This window comes from Passer montanus, unplaced genomic scaffold (assembly GCF_014805655.1).
Source record: "Passer montanus isolate IOZ18808 unplaced genomic scaffold, ASM1480565v1 scaffold27, whole genome shotgun sequence".
Classification (NCBI taxonomy): domain Eukaryota; kingdom Metazoa; phylum Chordata; class Aves; order Passeriformes; family Passeridae; genus Passer; species Passer montanus.
In genome coordinates this window covers 8,973,349-8,988,819 of record NW_024367372.1, presented here as the reverse complement: position 1 = coordinate 8,988,819, position 15,471 = coordinate 8,973,349, and the positions used below count along the sequence as shown (strand labels likewise).

The window sequence follows — 15,471 nt, the reverse complement described above, 5'->3', positions numbered from 1 at the left end:
TGTTTGGGAAGACTGCTGATTCATACAGGTTTTCTTGGCTGATGCTGCTGAGCTCCATGGGATGGCATCACCCTCACTGCCCAGCATGACAGGCTGAGCTCATTTCCACTGCAGAGCCACCCCAGTCATGTGTCTTTTCCCCATGACTGTATAAGGGATTGAGGATATATTTTGAGAATATTGAAAATTAAATCCACCACAAAATAAAAAGAAATTAAATAAAATAAAACAAAATAAATCCCCCAAGCTTTTGTTAAAGTTTTAAATGTTATACAATTATTAAGTCATGCTAGACTTTTACCTGTGGCCAAACATGTGAAATTGATTAAACAGTTATTTCCCCTGCTTTGAAGCCAGCTATTTCAACACAGTAGGTAGTCTGATAATCTCTCAGCTGTACCATTTACCAGGCAAATAGTTTCTCTGTGTAAATTAAATAGCCAACCCAGGGACATAAAATAATGGCTAGAACTAGATCAAGCTGTAAAGTTACCCAAATAGCCTAGGGAGCAATGACAAACAAAACCAGATTCTCATGCTTGTCTCCCACAACCAGTAAATGCACAACCACATTCCCATGTGTCCTTAGAAATGCTGGCTGTTTTCAGTGCCCCAGCACCAACAACACTGGATGTCTCAGCATCAGTTCTGGTCAGAGGCTGGCAACTCTTGACACGTGAATGGGCACACAGGGGTTTTGCCACAGCAGCTTTGTGTTGCTGTCACAGGACTGCCAGTCATTTACAGCTTGAAGAATTGTTTTAAAATAGTTTTTCTGTGTAACCATGAAGAAAGCAACCTACTAGAGTTTTAAGCTGTGATTTCACCTCTTCTCAGTCAGCTCCTTTCTTTTGTCAATGGGCAGAGTCATGCTCATGCCTTCCAGTAATCTGTAGCTGACTGGCTCAGCTCTTGAAGATAAAACAGAATAAATGATGATGACATCTTATTTCTTGTAGCTATCCAGGGGGAAAAAAAAAAAAAAAAAAAGGTGCTTTTGGTCAAGTTGCTAAACATCTAGTGACTGAATAACAGAGTATCAGCATAATAGATAAGATAAGGAGGCACAGAAAAAGGAGTCCTACTGATGCCTGTTGTATTGCTCTCATCGGTTTCTGGACTAAGAAAGACAGCAGTGTGAAATTCTGTCGACAGATCTCCTGGACAGAGCTCTGTGCCTGTTGGCCACAGAGTGGTCACCCAGAAGGTCCTTGGGCACAGCCTCCTGCCTGGGGGTGTCCCCTTGTCCCTCTGTGATGTGGCCTCTGCCAGCCCTGCTCATGGCCTTGCTGCCCAGTGTCCTTTGGCCCAACAGGCAGCCGCAGGCTTGGTGGGAGGGCAGGCCAGGGCAGGGTCTTTGGGGGACAACAGGGCTGCCACCCAGGGCTGGCTCTGATTCCTCTTGCACCAACTTTTGCTTTTTGTCCGACATTGATCCACAAGGTTTGAAGCACTTGGCAGGGCTCACCGACTGACTACAAAAGAGTGTTTTGGGGGGGTGTTTTCTTTCCAAAACATCAGTTTTTTATCTACCACCAACCTAAGGAAAGGGATGGCCACATCCTTGCCAGGAGGAGTACAAGGAGCAGATGTAACCTCTGTGCTCTGCTTGGGATCACTGTTGCACATTTTCTTACCTGTTCTTCCCCTTGATTTTCTTCAGTGTTTCACAGGTCCACAGTACACTTGGACACTGTACCTGTGCTGTGTTTCACATACATTGTGTACTCAATCTCTGTTCTTGTAGTTACTAGTTATGCCCCACACTGTTTTCACCCAGCTCCCAGGTCTGTAAAGGTTTGATGATCAGTGACTGAGCACTGGCGAGATGATTTCAGCTCTGTGGTGTCCAGCATCATCCTCTGCTTGTACTCTCCAGTCCCCTGCTATCATCCCACCATGTCTGTGTGCCTTCATTTTTCATTCTAGGGCCACAGACACTTCATTCTGTGCAGAACTCCTTGTTCTTAATATCTCCTGGTAACATAAATATCTGTATACAATCATCCAAAGCTAAAGAAAAATTTGAACAAAGTGGGTAATAGTGCCTAATTGCTGGATAGTTACTGTTACAGAAAAAGTAGCTAAAACAAAACCCCAGGCAGGCCTGGGCAGGTCCAAGTAAAGCCTGGCAAGTGCAAAGAATCAAGGCTTGTGCTGTTAGTTTAACAAAAAGCAGGCCACTGTGTTACAAGAAGCAACAATGCTGTATTTGCAAAGTCAGAGGTTTTACTGACCCGTGTCTTTCCTCCTGCTGAGCAAGAGCTCTCACATCGCACCTGCCTGATCCATAAATAGGGCATCTTTCCCTTGGCTCCACTTCAGAGGGAGGCTGAAGGCTGTGGGGTGGGAAGTGAGGGCACATTTTGTTACCTTCCTCCAGGTACAGCCTCAGTGATGGTGAGAGAAGAGCAGAACCCTGAATGTCTGCTTCAACAAACAGTGTGAGAGCCCAAGAGGCTGATGCAGTTTCGGGATGGGCTATCCGGAGCACCTGGAGGCTGCTGCCGAGGGGTGCAGTCACTGAAACAGGACTGACACCTGGCCAAGAGACAGGCAGGTCACCCAAACCTGGGATGACCACAAGCACAGCTGTCACTTCCATTCTCACACTCTACAACTGTATCAGCTGTTTCAATGGCTAACAAACCTGGTCATTAATTGTCCCTGAGATGTCTCTGGCTAATTTATGTTCCTGCATTGCCCATCACAGCAAATGCCAATAGCCTAGTGACCTGAAGCCTTGCCTTTCTGCCCAGCCTTCCTCACTGTGCTGAAAGTGCCCTGGAGATGTTTTGTGGAAGGCAGGGAACCCTGCTTCTTCCTTCCCTCCATTTTTTGGGAAAGAGAGGAGGACCTGCTGGCGGAGCAGGCCGCGGCCGGGCCGGCAGCATTCCTGTCCTGCGTGAACAAACGGCGTGGCGAGTGGGAGAGAGCAATGCTGGCCTGCAGGAGGGAGAGTGGGAGGCTGCGAAAAAGAGCTGGTCCAGAGGGGAAATGAGAAGAGCGAGTGTAATGAGGAAAACCTGTTTTGTTGCTTGCAGACGAGAGCAGGATTAAGAGAGCAGGGCTTGGTGGATGGGGGAGAGATGAGAAGGGGCCGCATCACCTCCAGCGCAGCGCGGGTGTGGGCAGGGAGCAAGCTGTCTGCTGCTCTTTTGTGCTCCATGTGGTGCCTGCCTCTTCTTAGCACTGTCTCTGGCAAATCCTGCAGTGGAAAATCACAGCATGCTGCCAGTGCAGCAGGAGCTACTGCCTGATGAAGCGAGTCTCGCAAACGGCTCGTGGGCACCGACGGGTGGGCAGGAAATCCTGCGTGGGAGCCCCTCCCCAGCGCCCCTCCCGCGGCTGGCACCGCTCTGTGCCCCGAAACCTCCCCGAAACATTTCACAGGCACGGAGAGATCGGGTAAGAGATGCAGTGAGAGGAGAAGCACAAACTGAGAAGCGTCCCTCCTACTGCCCCCTGGGCTCTTCTCCCTGGAATAGGTGAGGAAACACAATTCCAGCATCCTGCCTGTGAAGGGGGCGTCTGTGAGGGCACCAAGGCACTGATGGTAGGAAAGGAAGGAATCTCTGCCTGCAAAAGCTGATTGAGCATAGGTGGGAAATTCTCTTCAATTCTCTCCCAGAACCACATGGGGACAACTTTCCTCCTACTATGCTGTATTTCTATGTTTATGTCTCCATCCACTTCAAAGTGCTTTACAAGGGAGCAAGGAATACTTAATTCATCTGTGGCCTCTGTTTTTTCCACCCTTCTTGATGTAAACTGAGGATCGCCCTACTAAAATCAATTATTTCCATTTTTAACTGCAACTCTAGGCAATTCAGTTCATAACTAAGGATCTCGCCTCTTTGAGCTCTCTACCCCTTAAAGGTTTTACTGTTGTTTTACTGGATGCCTGTTGTAGGAGTGATAACAACTCAAACTGACCCCACAGAGGCTGGGCCCTCCAACTGTATTTGAGGGAGATGAAAAGCCTGCAGTCAGGTGGGGGGCCTCATTAATTACTGCTGTGTGGGCATTGGGCTACAAAGGCACCCAAACAGATAGAGGAATATGGAGGAATGTGCCAGAAAAGTACATGCATCTTTGTTGAAGTGAGTTCTGCCTTCAATGCTATGGATTGTTGATATATTCTTCTATACTGAGACTATTTAGTCAAAAAACACCTTCAAGCATCCTGTTAACAGAGGGTATTTACTAGGAACACAGAGCAGAAAGGGGGCTTTTCTTTAGACTGCAATAGGGGAGTCAAGCTTTGCACCACATTAATAAAATCACGCTTTCTCTTAATTTCGCAGAGTGCACAAGAACTTGCTGAGGTTGTGTTTGCTTCCCAAGCCTTTGACTGCTCCCAGCATCATTGGCAATGACATGACACCATTTCATCTCTTCCCAAACCCCACAGCTTTAGGGAAAACAGACCCAATTGTACTCATTCTGATACCAGTTGCCAAGGCAAGTACATTGAAGGTGGTTCCCAGCCACTCTTCAGGCTGCCCTATGTTCTACCTATGTGCTTGTCATCCCCACCTGGGTCAGATGATTTGCTTATTGCATGCTCCTTGCTTACATTTTTGGCTGTAAAAGGACAAAAGCATTTGAAAGATGTCTGATTTTCCAGAGTCTCCTTTTCTGTTTTTCACAAATCTGGGCTGACAGTATGCTTGAGTAATTGAGATCCAAATACTTCACCTTCCCATTCAGCTACATCCTCCTTCTCACCACTTATGGATACATATGTGAGGAGTCAGTAACTCCATCTAAATCTGTGAAATTGGTAACACGTGGAGAACATCAGATTCAAGGCAAATTTGATCCTCCTGCTCCCTTTTAAGCTGCCAGATAGTGAGGAAGATTTGCTTCTAGATTGATACTAAGAATGATAAAAGGTTTCTGGTCCAGAAGGCTGTTGAAGACAGCTTTTCACATTCCCAGTGCTGTCTCCATTAGAAGCTTCAGGTTTCTGTGATCCTGCAATGTGGATCCCACTGTTCTCATCTCAGATTTACTTCTGGTAAATTGCAACCACTTCTGCTTTGTTTGCAATAATGTTCATAATTTTACCTGCTGACTACCTCGTATTAAGGAGGGGTCTTCCATGGTAATATAAACATTTCTTTCCAAATGCTGGCAAAGATTAGGTCTTTCCTTGTCTTTCAGCCAGGTAAAAAAGGGATTATTTTCTAGCTGAACTTAACTTAAAAGAATTTCTTCCCTCCTCTTCAACAAATGTCATGGTCAATACCAATAGTTTTTGATGATGACATAAAATAAAAACTGTTACCAACAAAGAACCATATATGAGCTGGTACAAATGGAAATAAATCATGTCATGCATTTTCACATCTTTAATTAGTAGTAGTAAACAAAATTCATGTCACTTCAGCTAGTGATAGTTGGGTTAACTATTTTTCCTATGAAGAGTGTACTGTTTGTATCTCTGTCAAAAATCAGCATGAGGAAGGGATGGCTGAATTCAATGGTTGGAGGAAAAGCCACTGGCATTATTTCAACAGCAGTTGCTGCTGCTGCCTCAGTACCTTTCTCATCAACATCCAGAGAAGCCTTGTGGACAACCTAGGAAAAAAGAAAATAGAGTCACTCTGGGCAGTCAACAGCCTCTTGAGAAATTAATCAGAGTAGTTTTAAAGCAGCCCTGCTTTGGGGGATCCACTGAAAAGTGAGTAGAGGCAGAAGAGCTCTATTGTTGTAGTCATGGCTGCTTAAATGAGGGTTAGGGTGGAGCTAAGGAAATCTCCTAAAAAAAGTCCAAAATACTGGATGAAGAATAGAGGCTCCGCCTGTAATTGTGTATCTGTGCCTCCAAAACTGAGCCTCCAGGGTGAGAAGTTCAGGTTGTGCTGTGCCTGGGAGCATTAGTGGTTTTCCTTGAGGAATCGGGGGTTGATGCTCCTCTCATGTTTCAGGTACTGCCCCAAAAAATCTTGGCCAATACCATTCTTGGTAAAAAACAGACATGCAGAAATCTAATCTGATCTCCAGTGCCACCAAGAGCCAATCTCCTTTTGTAAGCTGGTGACCCAGCTGCAGGCATGTTGGGAAGCTGGGAGCTGTATATACCTGGTGTTTCTGGATGCTACCACTGACGGATTTTCCTGCATGTTTGTGAAAGAAGGAAAATACTTACTTTGGAAACCTTCAGATCTGGGGTGCCAGTGATGCCAGAGAGATCTGCCTGGTTGGTGAACACATCCACAATTCCCATCTTCCTTAGGGTGTTACTTATTTCATAGCTCCCAGAAATAGAAAATTTGGGGAAGTAGAGGTTCATAAAGCTGTTAGGTGGAAGAGAAACATGGAAGGTGGTGAGAAGGATTTTTCAGCAATATAAACAATGGTGAGAAATCTGTTTAATTCCCATGAGCATCAAATTCCAGGGGTTTGGACCCTGAATGTACAGTGAGCACCAATTCAATTGCTGGTGCTTTTCATGGTGATACAAACACTAAAATACTTAGTAATAAAAATAGCAATCATAGTAGTATTTATCTGGTGTTTTGTTCCAGGAAATCTGAGAGCACTTGACAGTAGCAAGAGCCCCTCTTTACAGGCAGAGACAAAGGATATGTTGCTCAGGAAGGTGAAGAGCTGAAGAGAAGTCCTGACAAAGTCTGCCTGGGGAGAAGTGTGGCAAATCCCAGCGTTTTGAATCAAATAAGTATTTTTGGCATAACTGGGTCATTTGGCATGGCCCCAGGAAAGGTCTGCTTCCTGCTGCCTGCACATTTGGATTCCATATCCTCTAATTGTCTTCCTCCTCTGGGCTGGCCATGATCAAGTTTGCCTTTGACTGTGAGCTGTCTGTAGGCAGCCCCTGCTAAGTGTGATTTCTGTTGGGTTTCTTTTCACACTGTGTGCAGGGGTCCTCAGTCACCCACAGCAGCAATTACCCTTTAGGTAGCTTAAGTTTTTTGCTGTCTTGCAACAAAACAGTAGAACAAAAATTGCCATTTGGTTCTCACAGTTTCTGTCATGAAGAGCTTATTCCTATATTGATCCTAAATGACCTTGCACCACAAATTCATTTAGATAAGGGTTTTCCTGATATTGCAGCTGAGAATGATACATTTTAATTTTGATATCTGAGGTATCACATTATTAGCTCATATTCAGTTTGCTACCCATTATGTTTTTACTAACTGTGTTGGTATTTCTGTGATGATGCACTGAGATATATGGGTGTGAACTGCACAGCCTTATTAGTTGTGAATTAGGGCAGTGTAGTGCTTGGTAAATTAGGCATGTATGAACTTGATATTACTCATCTACTGTTGCTGAAATCTCTCCCAGACAAACAAGGTTGTAAAATGCATTAGCTGATGTTGGTGTCAATGGTTGAAGCTAACAGAAACTCATTAGATATTTATAGTTTCAAAACAAAATGCCAGAAAATCAGGACATCCATAGTTAATCAGTTGCCTGTTCTAACAACTGAATGCTGCAGGATAATTGTGTAGGACATATCATGCCTGTAAACACTACTACAAACTGTGTAAGTTATGCTTTATTTAAGGTTCAGACTTATGCCTGAGTCACAGTGTATCAGTGACATAAGAGAGGAAAAACACACTACTAAAATCTCGGTATAGAAGATTTGGCTTAAAATTGCAACCATTCCTCTCAGTTCATGGAGTATTTTAGAAACACCAATCTAGGCTTGCTGTTCCTTAGAGAGGAATAGGATGGTCTCTGCTCTGGTTAGGAGAGCAGCAAGTCACTCAGCCACCAACAAAAGAATAGTTAAATACCAACCAGCTGCAAGATTTTTACAACTAGGGCACATGAGCCAAAAATAACCCACTCAGTTCCCAGAATCACCACACTCACAGTGTTTGCATTCCCCAAAAAGAAAAAATACTATAAATTAGGTGCCACTACAGCTGACTGCCAGAAGATTACCTCTGGAAGAGATGGTCTGACCATTTCTGGATGGTTTCCTTGTCCAGAGTTTGCTCTAACCGCTTCATTTTCCCTTTTGCTGGCAGAACCAGAAATGCAGTAGCACTGCCATTATAGTGCAGCCGTACCACTGTGCATGACAGCTCCTCATCAAAGTAGAAGTCAAATGTGCCCATCTGGTACATCATAGGGACTTTCACAGTCGTTTCAGCATCCACAAAGAACTCCCTTTCTTCAGTATGCTCTGCTTTAAAAGGCTTTTCCCAGCTGCCTGATAGAGAGAAGGAGAATATAACTGAACACCCAATCTTCTATCTCATCATAGACTAAACTTTTTATAGCTAGTAGTAATATTCACCTGTTTCTCCATGTGTTAAATACTGAATTTTCAAATTCAGTTTAGAATGTATATCACAGTAATACAAGGACCTTTTACCTGTTCAAAAGAGTGCATTGTATTCCACTTTCAATTTATGTTTCAGATGCCAGTAATTAAATAATTAGGTGGGTTTTTTTGGTACCTATCACTGCTTTTCTGTTTAGGAGATCTAAGTGGCCTTATGTAAACATCATCTGTGTACTCACATACTTCATACAATTAAGTTCTATTGACTTTAATCATAAGCCTCAATTTGTAGATGAAATAATGTAGGATCTCATACCTGAGTGGTGTTATGTCAGGCTTAAGGGCACATCTAACCCACTTCAGAAATGTCCATTGTTTCTGCTTTGTTCCTTAAAATTTTCTCCCCTATTCATCACTAGCTTCTCCCATATATAAATGTTAGTGTGCATGTATAAAGGACTCTGACAGGGGAAAAAAAAGGAGTATGTAGTAATTTAGGCTATTGAATTATGCATAATTTAAAAAGAGGCATTAGATCATATGTAAGTCTCAGTGTCTTCACTGAAAATTAGAAGAATATGGGACAATTGGAGTTATGGTCAAACCCAGGAACACCAGCTCAGGCTGCATGGAAGGCTGTGGCTTTGAACAGAGCTGCTAGAGCTGTCACAAAGAGAAACAAGACTGTGTGGCCTCCAGCTGCCTCCCCGTTACCTGCCTCCTGTTACCTCTCCACCACCTCCCCTACGCCTTTAGGGGATCTTCTGGCCCAGCAAGGAGCATTGGAAACTTCCCCCAGACCAGATTTTAGTTGAGGTAGGTGACATTAGATTTGTTGATAAGCATGAATAGTGAGAATGTGAACCCTAGAGGAGAGACTTACCTTTAAAGAAAACAAAGCTAGCCAGAAGCATTACAGTTTGTGGGTCCATGTCCTTGACCAAATTAGTAATTTTCCCATGTGTTTTCTTCTCTATATAATCATTGATCTGCTGTTCAGCTTCTGTGGGTTTGTTAAAGTCAGTTGCAAAAGCCTCCAGCTGGTACAGAGCTTTGGCATCATCTAAAAACTCTTTTAGGAGTTTCAGCTTCTCTGTTACAAAGATGGCATTGCCCATGTTGAGCTGGACTCCACCCTCAGGATGGTTCAGCATGTGGATTAGGTTGTGGAAGCCTTCATGTATCTCTTTCTCCTGAATCTCTGTAGTGTTGAAGGCGAGTCCTTCCAGGATCTGAGCCTGTGTGGCTGATCTAGCCCCAAGGGCCAGCATTGCAAAGGCAGTGGAGATGCTCACAGGGGAGAAGAAAATGTTCTTATTCGGTGCCTCCTGGGTAACCTCCCTAAAAAACTGGAATGCAAAGTCAGCATTGTTTGGCACAAGTTTGAGGCAAGCCATCGCTTCACCTCCGTGATGTATGTGGTGTTTAGGGTCATTTGGGTCGTGTCCATTGTGGTCACTGGGTGGGAGCTGGCTGTGGGCAACAGTGTGAAACCCAGCCAGTAGCAAACTTAGGTAGAATGTGGTCTTCATGTTCTTGTATTAAAATCCTAAAGAAAAAAAAAATAGGAGATGATGTTACTGAGATAAGTAAATTAATTGAGTAGAAAGAGTTATTCTGTCATTACCACTGAATTGAAAAGTCTTATCTCTTTCTTTTGTCCTCAGTTTCCATGTTCTCCAATTCTTGCCAGAATTTTTTTTTTAATTTTCCCAGGCCTCCTGGCAAGTCTCCGCCAACTCTTTCTGCCACCCCCACCCTAAATACCTGCAAAGACAAAATTCAGCATGGATTATTTGAATACACAGCACCCTCAGCAGGCTGGAGAATGGAGCATATCCCATCACAAAACACCTCTTAGCTAATAGCTGAAGGGCTGTTGTGCAACTCTGCTTTTGACACTAATGGTCTGAATAATTCCTTAAAATTTCATCATAGAAGAAGTCTGGTGTCTTGTTTAGGGGAGAAAGAGGACATTTGTGCAAGTGAGCAGCAATCAGTAGATACATGGAAACAGACTCTGAGCAAACAGGCAGGCAGGAGGTCTTTAAGTAAATTTTTGATCAGGTTGATAAGGTGTCCGGTTTAAAGAAAGGGCAAATAATGGGGGCTGTTCTTCAATAGCAAACCAGATAGAAACACCTGCCTCTCTAAGGAATAGATGGGTTTTTTTCTAAATAGAAATAATGTAATATTTAAAATAAGAACCTGAAACAATGTGCTGTCTCTTACACAAAACTGTTGGAGTGGGTTCATTTTCGGCACAGCAGAAGCAGTCAATGCCATTAACAAAGAACAAGGCCTTATTTTTATCAGCTGCTCCACTGGTCAAAGGGCAAAGTGTTTATCAATGTGTTACACTTGGCTGTGGTAGCCACGTTTCATTGCAGGGCTGACACTCTGCACTGGATAAGCTCTTGAAAAGAGACCTTGGAAATGGGGATATGAATGTCCCAATAGGCCTCATTTCTGAGGAGGAATCTAGGGCAAAGAAATGGTGCAAGAGTTGCACAGGGTTTGAGGAGATAATGAGCCAGATTTGCTAAAATTGTGCAGAGAGACATGTTACACCAATTGCACCTTTATCTCTGGCATGACTCAACTTGAGAGACTCATCAGCAAGTGCTGTGCTTATGGTCCTGCTTTCTCTGTATCATCAGAGGGAGCAATTTGTATTAGTAGTTCAATATCACTTACAGATAGACTCATGAGAACAACAAAACATTTTCAAGCTATAATCAAATATTCCAACATTTATATGTTTGTTATAAGTAATTTTAAAAAGCAGGCCTATTTGCAATAACAGCATTACTGACAAGTGTAAGAACTATAAGGGTTGGGTTCTTGGCAGTTACATTTTCAATTACTGTACACAGTAGTTTTAAATTATAGTTTGGTCTCTTCTGATTTTGACATTGAAATAATTCTTGATGTATCTAGATACTTTTAACTCAACACAAGAGCTCCTGTTCTGAGTTTTTAGAACTGCTATCAGTGAGCCAGTGTATTAGTCAGACTTTGAAGAGACATCAACTCCCAAACAAAAGCATCAGAGCTAAGTCTAATCTTTTTCCACATATCCAGCAGGCTGATTCAGAAGTTGCCTGTGGATAAATTATTTACTATGAACTATTTACTCAGCTGCAGTCATAATTTATTAGGAATAACATGAATACCAAAAAAGAGAAACATTTCATTTTAAACATAAGTTACCACCTGTTCTCTATCTCATCACATTTAATATTTATTACAAAATATGACATGTGATAGATTGGCTTTTCTATGTACGCCTCAAACTGCCAATTATATTTATTTGGAATGCAAAGCAGAGAGAGATTTTAACTGGCTTGATCTCAAAATTATGGTAAAAAGGATATAGAATAGTTTTGCTGTAAGGATTCTGTAAAATATTAATTACAGTTTTTTGAAGGTAATTTTCCCTATCCTGATATTTTTTTCTCTATGTAGTTACAACATGTTCACATTTTGTGGTTAATTTATGTACTTTCATGGAATTAATTTCATTTTATTACAGCTCTGAATTCACAGATAATTAAATACAATCTGAATCATCCATCTGTTACTCAGTACTGGCCAATGACAAACAGTCAAGACTCATGAGTCAGACCTCACAAAAATCTTGATAATGGTTAGTTTTAAAGGCATAAGATTATAAAAGACTTAGCAGCTGTGATTTGTAGAGGTCTTTTTTTGTTGTTTAAGCTTTCAAGATAGAAGTGGTCCTCTTCATTAGTCCCTGTTTTGAAACCTAAAGGTACTTTCATAATAAAATTTGCACCTTCTCAACCTTCAGAATATGATTATGCATTTTTATTTCATATTTGATACTTACTATTTCATTTCACGTTATTGTGGCTTCTGGGTTAGCAAGTGATCAACTACTGACAAATTAACAACCGACACCATTTCAGCAGGAAATAGAAGATGCAGATTCTCATATGGTCCTAAAGACTGGTGGATTTTCCTATGGAGCATAGTTGCTAATGATTTATTAAAAAGCAAAGGGCTGAGAACCTGTACTGTAAAACCTTTAGGAAATTCCCAGACTGGAGGAGTTAAGTTTGCAGAAAGCTCTTTAAGACCTTTATAATTTCCAGAAAAAAAACAGTTTATCCATCAACATGGCAGTTGGAATGGAAAGCACTTCAATTCTAGTTCCAAATCTAGTCTGGCTTGTTGAATAGCCTGGCAGGAAACATGTTAACCTCTGCCTCTTTTCTTTATGTGTGTTACACAGTGACAGTTTATTTGTGGTGTTCAAGAATAGGTGTCTTTAAAGAAGGGCTCTCAGTCAAGTCAGACAATGATACAAGAGCATGCCAGCACTTGGAAGACAGTGTTTGCAGCAATTTATCTGTAATAGATTTGGTGATAACATTTGCTCAATATATTACCTCTTCCCTAGCACACAATATTCCCTACCATGTAATTCAGAAAGAAAATGGAGAAGACTGGGATTAGCTGAAGTTACCTTAGAATAATTCCACCAGAAAACCAGGGAATGGGCTGGACTGAGTTTTCTGTCTGACAGAACTTGCTTCTTTATGGGTATAGGTATTTTGTCCATTTTAGGGCTGATTTCTGTCTCTATGATTTGAAAAGATTCTGGAGATAACTTTCTGCCTTTAGAGTCCCATGCAATATTCCAGGAGATGAATATTCATCCCATACTACTCCCATAAGGGGTCCTCACTGATAATCTCATTTCAGGCAACATGAAAATTTCTACTACTCAAAAACATATGAAGGCATAAATAGAAAAGCTGTTTGCTCACCAGATGGTGCTACTTCCCTCCTGATTGTTTCTGAAGAATGAAATCTGAGAAATTTGTTTCCTGAAAGCAACACTGTAGGGGCACTAGGCACGTCAAGTCACAGCACCACAACCACCAGTGGTGTATGCTGAACTAAATATCAGCTATTTAGAAACTTGTAAAAAGAATCACCCAAGCACACAAAAAAAAAATCACAAAAGAAAGACTTGACTAGCCATATCTGTGTGTGAGAACATGACCTCAGAAGCCAGGTCAGGCCTCTGAGGTCATGAAGCTTCATAGGTCCAGGACCACCTACTCAAAGGAGCGCCACAAACTCACCTGTGCTTTCCTGCCTGGCCAGAAAGCTGTACTTATTTAATCATACGCACCTGAACAGGTTCAAGGCCTGTTCCAGGTGATCATCTAGACATTCTCTTCTCTTGTCATTCAGAGTTTCAATACCTCTATGCCTGAGCCCCTGAGGAGATTGCAAACACAAGCCAAGGCAATTGGACTGTTCAGAGAATCCATCCACTGTGAATATTTCATTAAAAGTAATTCCTTTTGCAGCAGAAATGTGGAAGCCTAGTTTACATTATCCTTTAGAAATGTGACTGTTCATTCACAGGGCTGATTTGTGTTTTTTCTATCTTCTCTGAGCCAGCTTAGCATTGGAGAACTCACCCAAAAAGTGGCATCACCCACCTCTAAGGCTCCTTTTACCTGGAAACAGGTGAACATGAGCTCTCACTCTTCTACCAGGCCAACCATGAGTATTTGCTGTTGAACCAGAGTTACTGCACACACCCAGGGATGAAGCATAACTGATGCCAAAAGAATAAAAAGTAGACAAAAAAGAATGAGTGCAGTGGTTAGGATAGAGGAGATTTTCTTCTCTCTGCAAGAACAGACCAAACCAGGTTCTCAGTTTCTACATTCCACTGTACGTCTGATCACAGGCTGGTTTCTGGCTCATTAAAAACCTCGACCTCACTGTGATCTGAACATGCGAAAATCACCAATTTCTCCACTTCCTTCTCAATGGGCCTGATGATTACCTCAATAATGTCTCGTCTAAAACAGAAGCAGAATTTAGATACACCATTCCCTAAGCAATGGTATTTTTTGTAGAACTTCAGTATAAAAATAACCAGAATTACTTAAAAAGAAGCACCAATACATTAAAAAAAGAGTTCTAAGCACCCATCCTCAGACTCTTAATGAATCAGGAGGTACATGAGGGAAAGTCCTTCTTTTAGGATTTCTTGGCTCCAGAGACCACCTTGCTTTTTGGCAAGACACTCTGCTCTGCTTTTAGATTCTCGATCCTTCCTCCAATAACCTGACAATGTGTAGGCAACTCATTCCCTCAATTGTGATGCCTATGTCCTTTATATCCTGGTGACACAATAAAAACCTCATTATATAGGACAAATTTCAGTATAAGATACAACCCTAGAAAAGATTTAAAATTGATTGCCTTCAACAAGAGGAGACACTTTTAAAGTCTCTTTAGGAAGCAAAAAAGTCACTACTTACAGCAGCTCCCTAGGATCCTGCTGTCTTCACCAGGACTACTCTGCAGCTCCCTCTCTTATTTATACAGTTGAATAACATTATGAAAGCAAAACGTCCTCTAGAAAACATTAACCAGGACAGACAAGCGTTATTACTTTAGGAATGGTGAAGAGTAAACAGTGAAGACAATTTTTCTGGGCAGGCACCTGATTTTTGCTGTATATGCATGGCCAGACCTGACCTTTTCTTAGAACACTCGTAAGAGTCACCCACATTTCTACACATCCTCCTAATGGGAATCTCACTAATAGCTACTCACTCTGGGAAATGCTTCACATGCATCATTAACTTCTGTAAACTGCATGAGTTCATACAGTAGAAGTAACTGAAGTGAGTGAAATTAAACATATACATAATAGTAGACATGAGTCAAAGGAAAAGACAGCTGTGGATGCATGCTGCAGCCAGAACTCAATTCAATATTTTTCAATGAGGTATTTTGCTTCCTCTATACCAGACTTTTAAATTTATTTTTTTTTGCATATTTGTTTTAAATGATACACTATTTCTTAATTACCCACATTGCCATTAATAAGGACCAGTTTCTGGGGACATCCCTTTTAAAGTTAAGGCTGCAGTACTGACATTTGTAGTGGCTGGGGGCTGCTGTAGGGATGGCAGGATGATGGCAGGGATGTGCATCCAGGACCCTGTGGCACTCAGCACACCTCAGGCAGAGTGGTGTCATCTGATGCCTTGTCCAGCAATGGATTGAAGGACAAACTGCTGCCTTGTACTCACAGTGTGGGCTGGCACAAAGTGCAAGCACTGCCAAAGGCAGACAGGGAAGGGCAGGCGAGGACACCAGAGATTGCTTCCACACAGAGCTGGGTTTATGTG

The 15,471-nt window shown here is 42.2% G+C and overlaps 1 protein-coding gene across 2 annotated transcripts; it reads right to left on the bottom strand.

Moving 5' to 3' along the window:
- Positions 1 to 5,337: 5,337 nt before the first annotated feature.
- LOC120503866 (alpha-1-antiproteinase 2-like) lies at positions 5,338 to 14,639 on the bottom strand. Of its 2 annotated transcripts, none has more exons than XM_039712902.1 (6): positions 14,593 to 14,639; positions 13,777 to 13,877; positions 9,159 to 9,824; positions 7,930 to 8,200; positions 6,158 to 6,305; positions 5,338 to 5,586 (listed from the first exon to the last, which is right to left on the bottom strand). In XM_039712902.1, the coding sequence occupies exons 3-6, from the start codon at positions 9,805 to 9,807 to the stop codon at positions 5,392 to 5,394; spliced, it is 1,263 nt and encodes a 420-aa protein (XP_039568836.1). In that variant the 5' UTR covers positions 9,808 to 9,824; positions 13,777 to 13,877; positions 14,593 to 14,639; the 3' UTR covers positions 5,338 to 5,391. The 2 variants fall into 2 exon arrangements, with proteins under 2 accessions (XP_039568836.1, XP_039568835.1); XM_039712901.1 differs by having other exon boundaries at positions 13,759 to 13,877; positions 14,593 to 14,624.
- Between the last annotated feature and the right edge of the window lie 832 nt (positions 14,640 to 15,471).

What these genes read in the sequence shown, in the direction of transcription:
- LOC120503866 (XM_039712902.1), bottom strand. Translation starts at nt 9,807, where the DNA reads ATGAAGACCACATTCTACCTAAGTTTGCTACTGGCTGGGTTTCACACT. An exon ending in TAGCTTTGTTTTCTTTAAAG is followed by an intron (nt 8,201 to 9,158) that starts GTAAGTCTCTCC and finishes TCTCTCTATCAG; the next exon opens with GCAGCTGGGAAAAGCCTTTT. An exon ending in TCAGACCATCTCTTCCAGAG is followed by an intron (nt 6,306 to 7,929) that starts GTAATCTTCTGG and finishes TCCACCTAACAG; the next exon opens with CTTTATGAACCTCTACTTCC.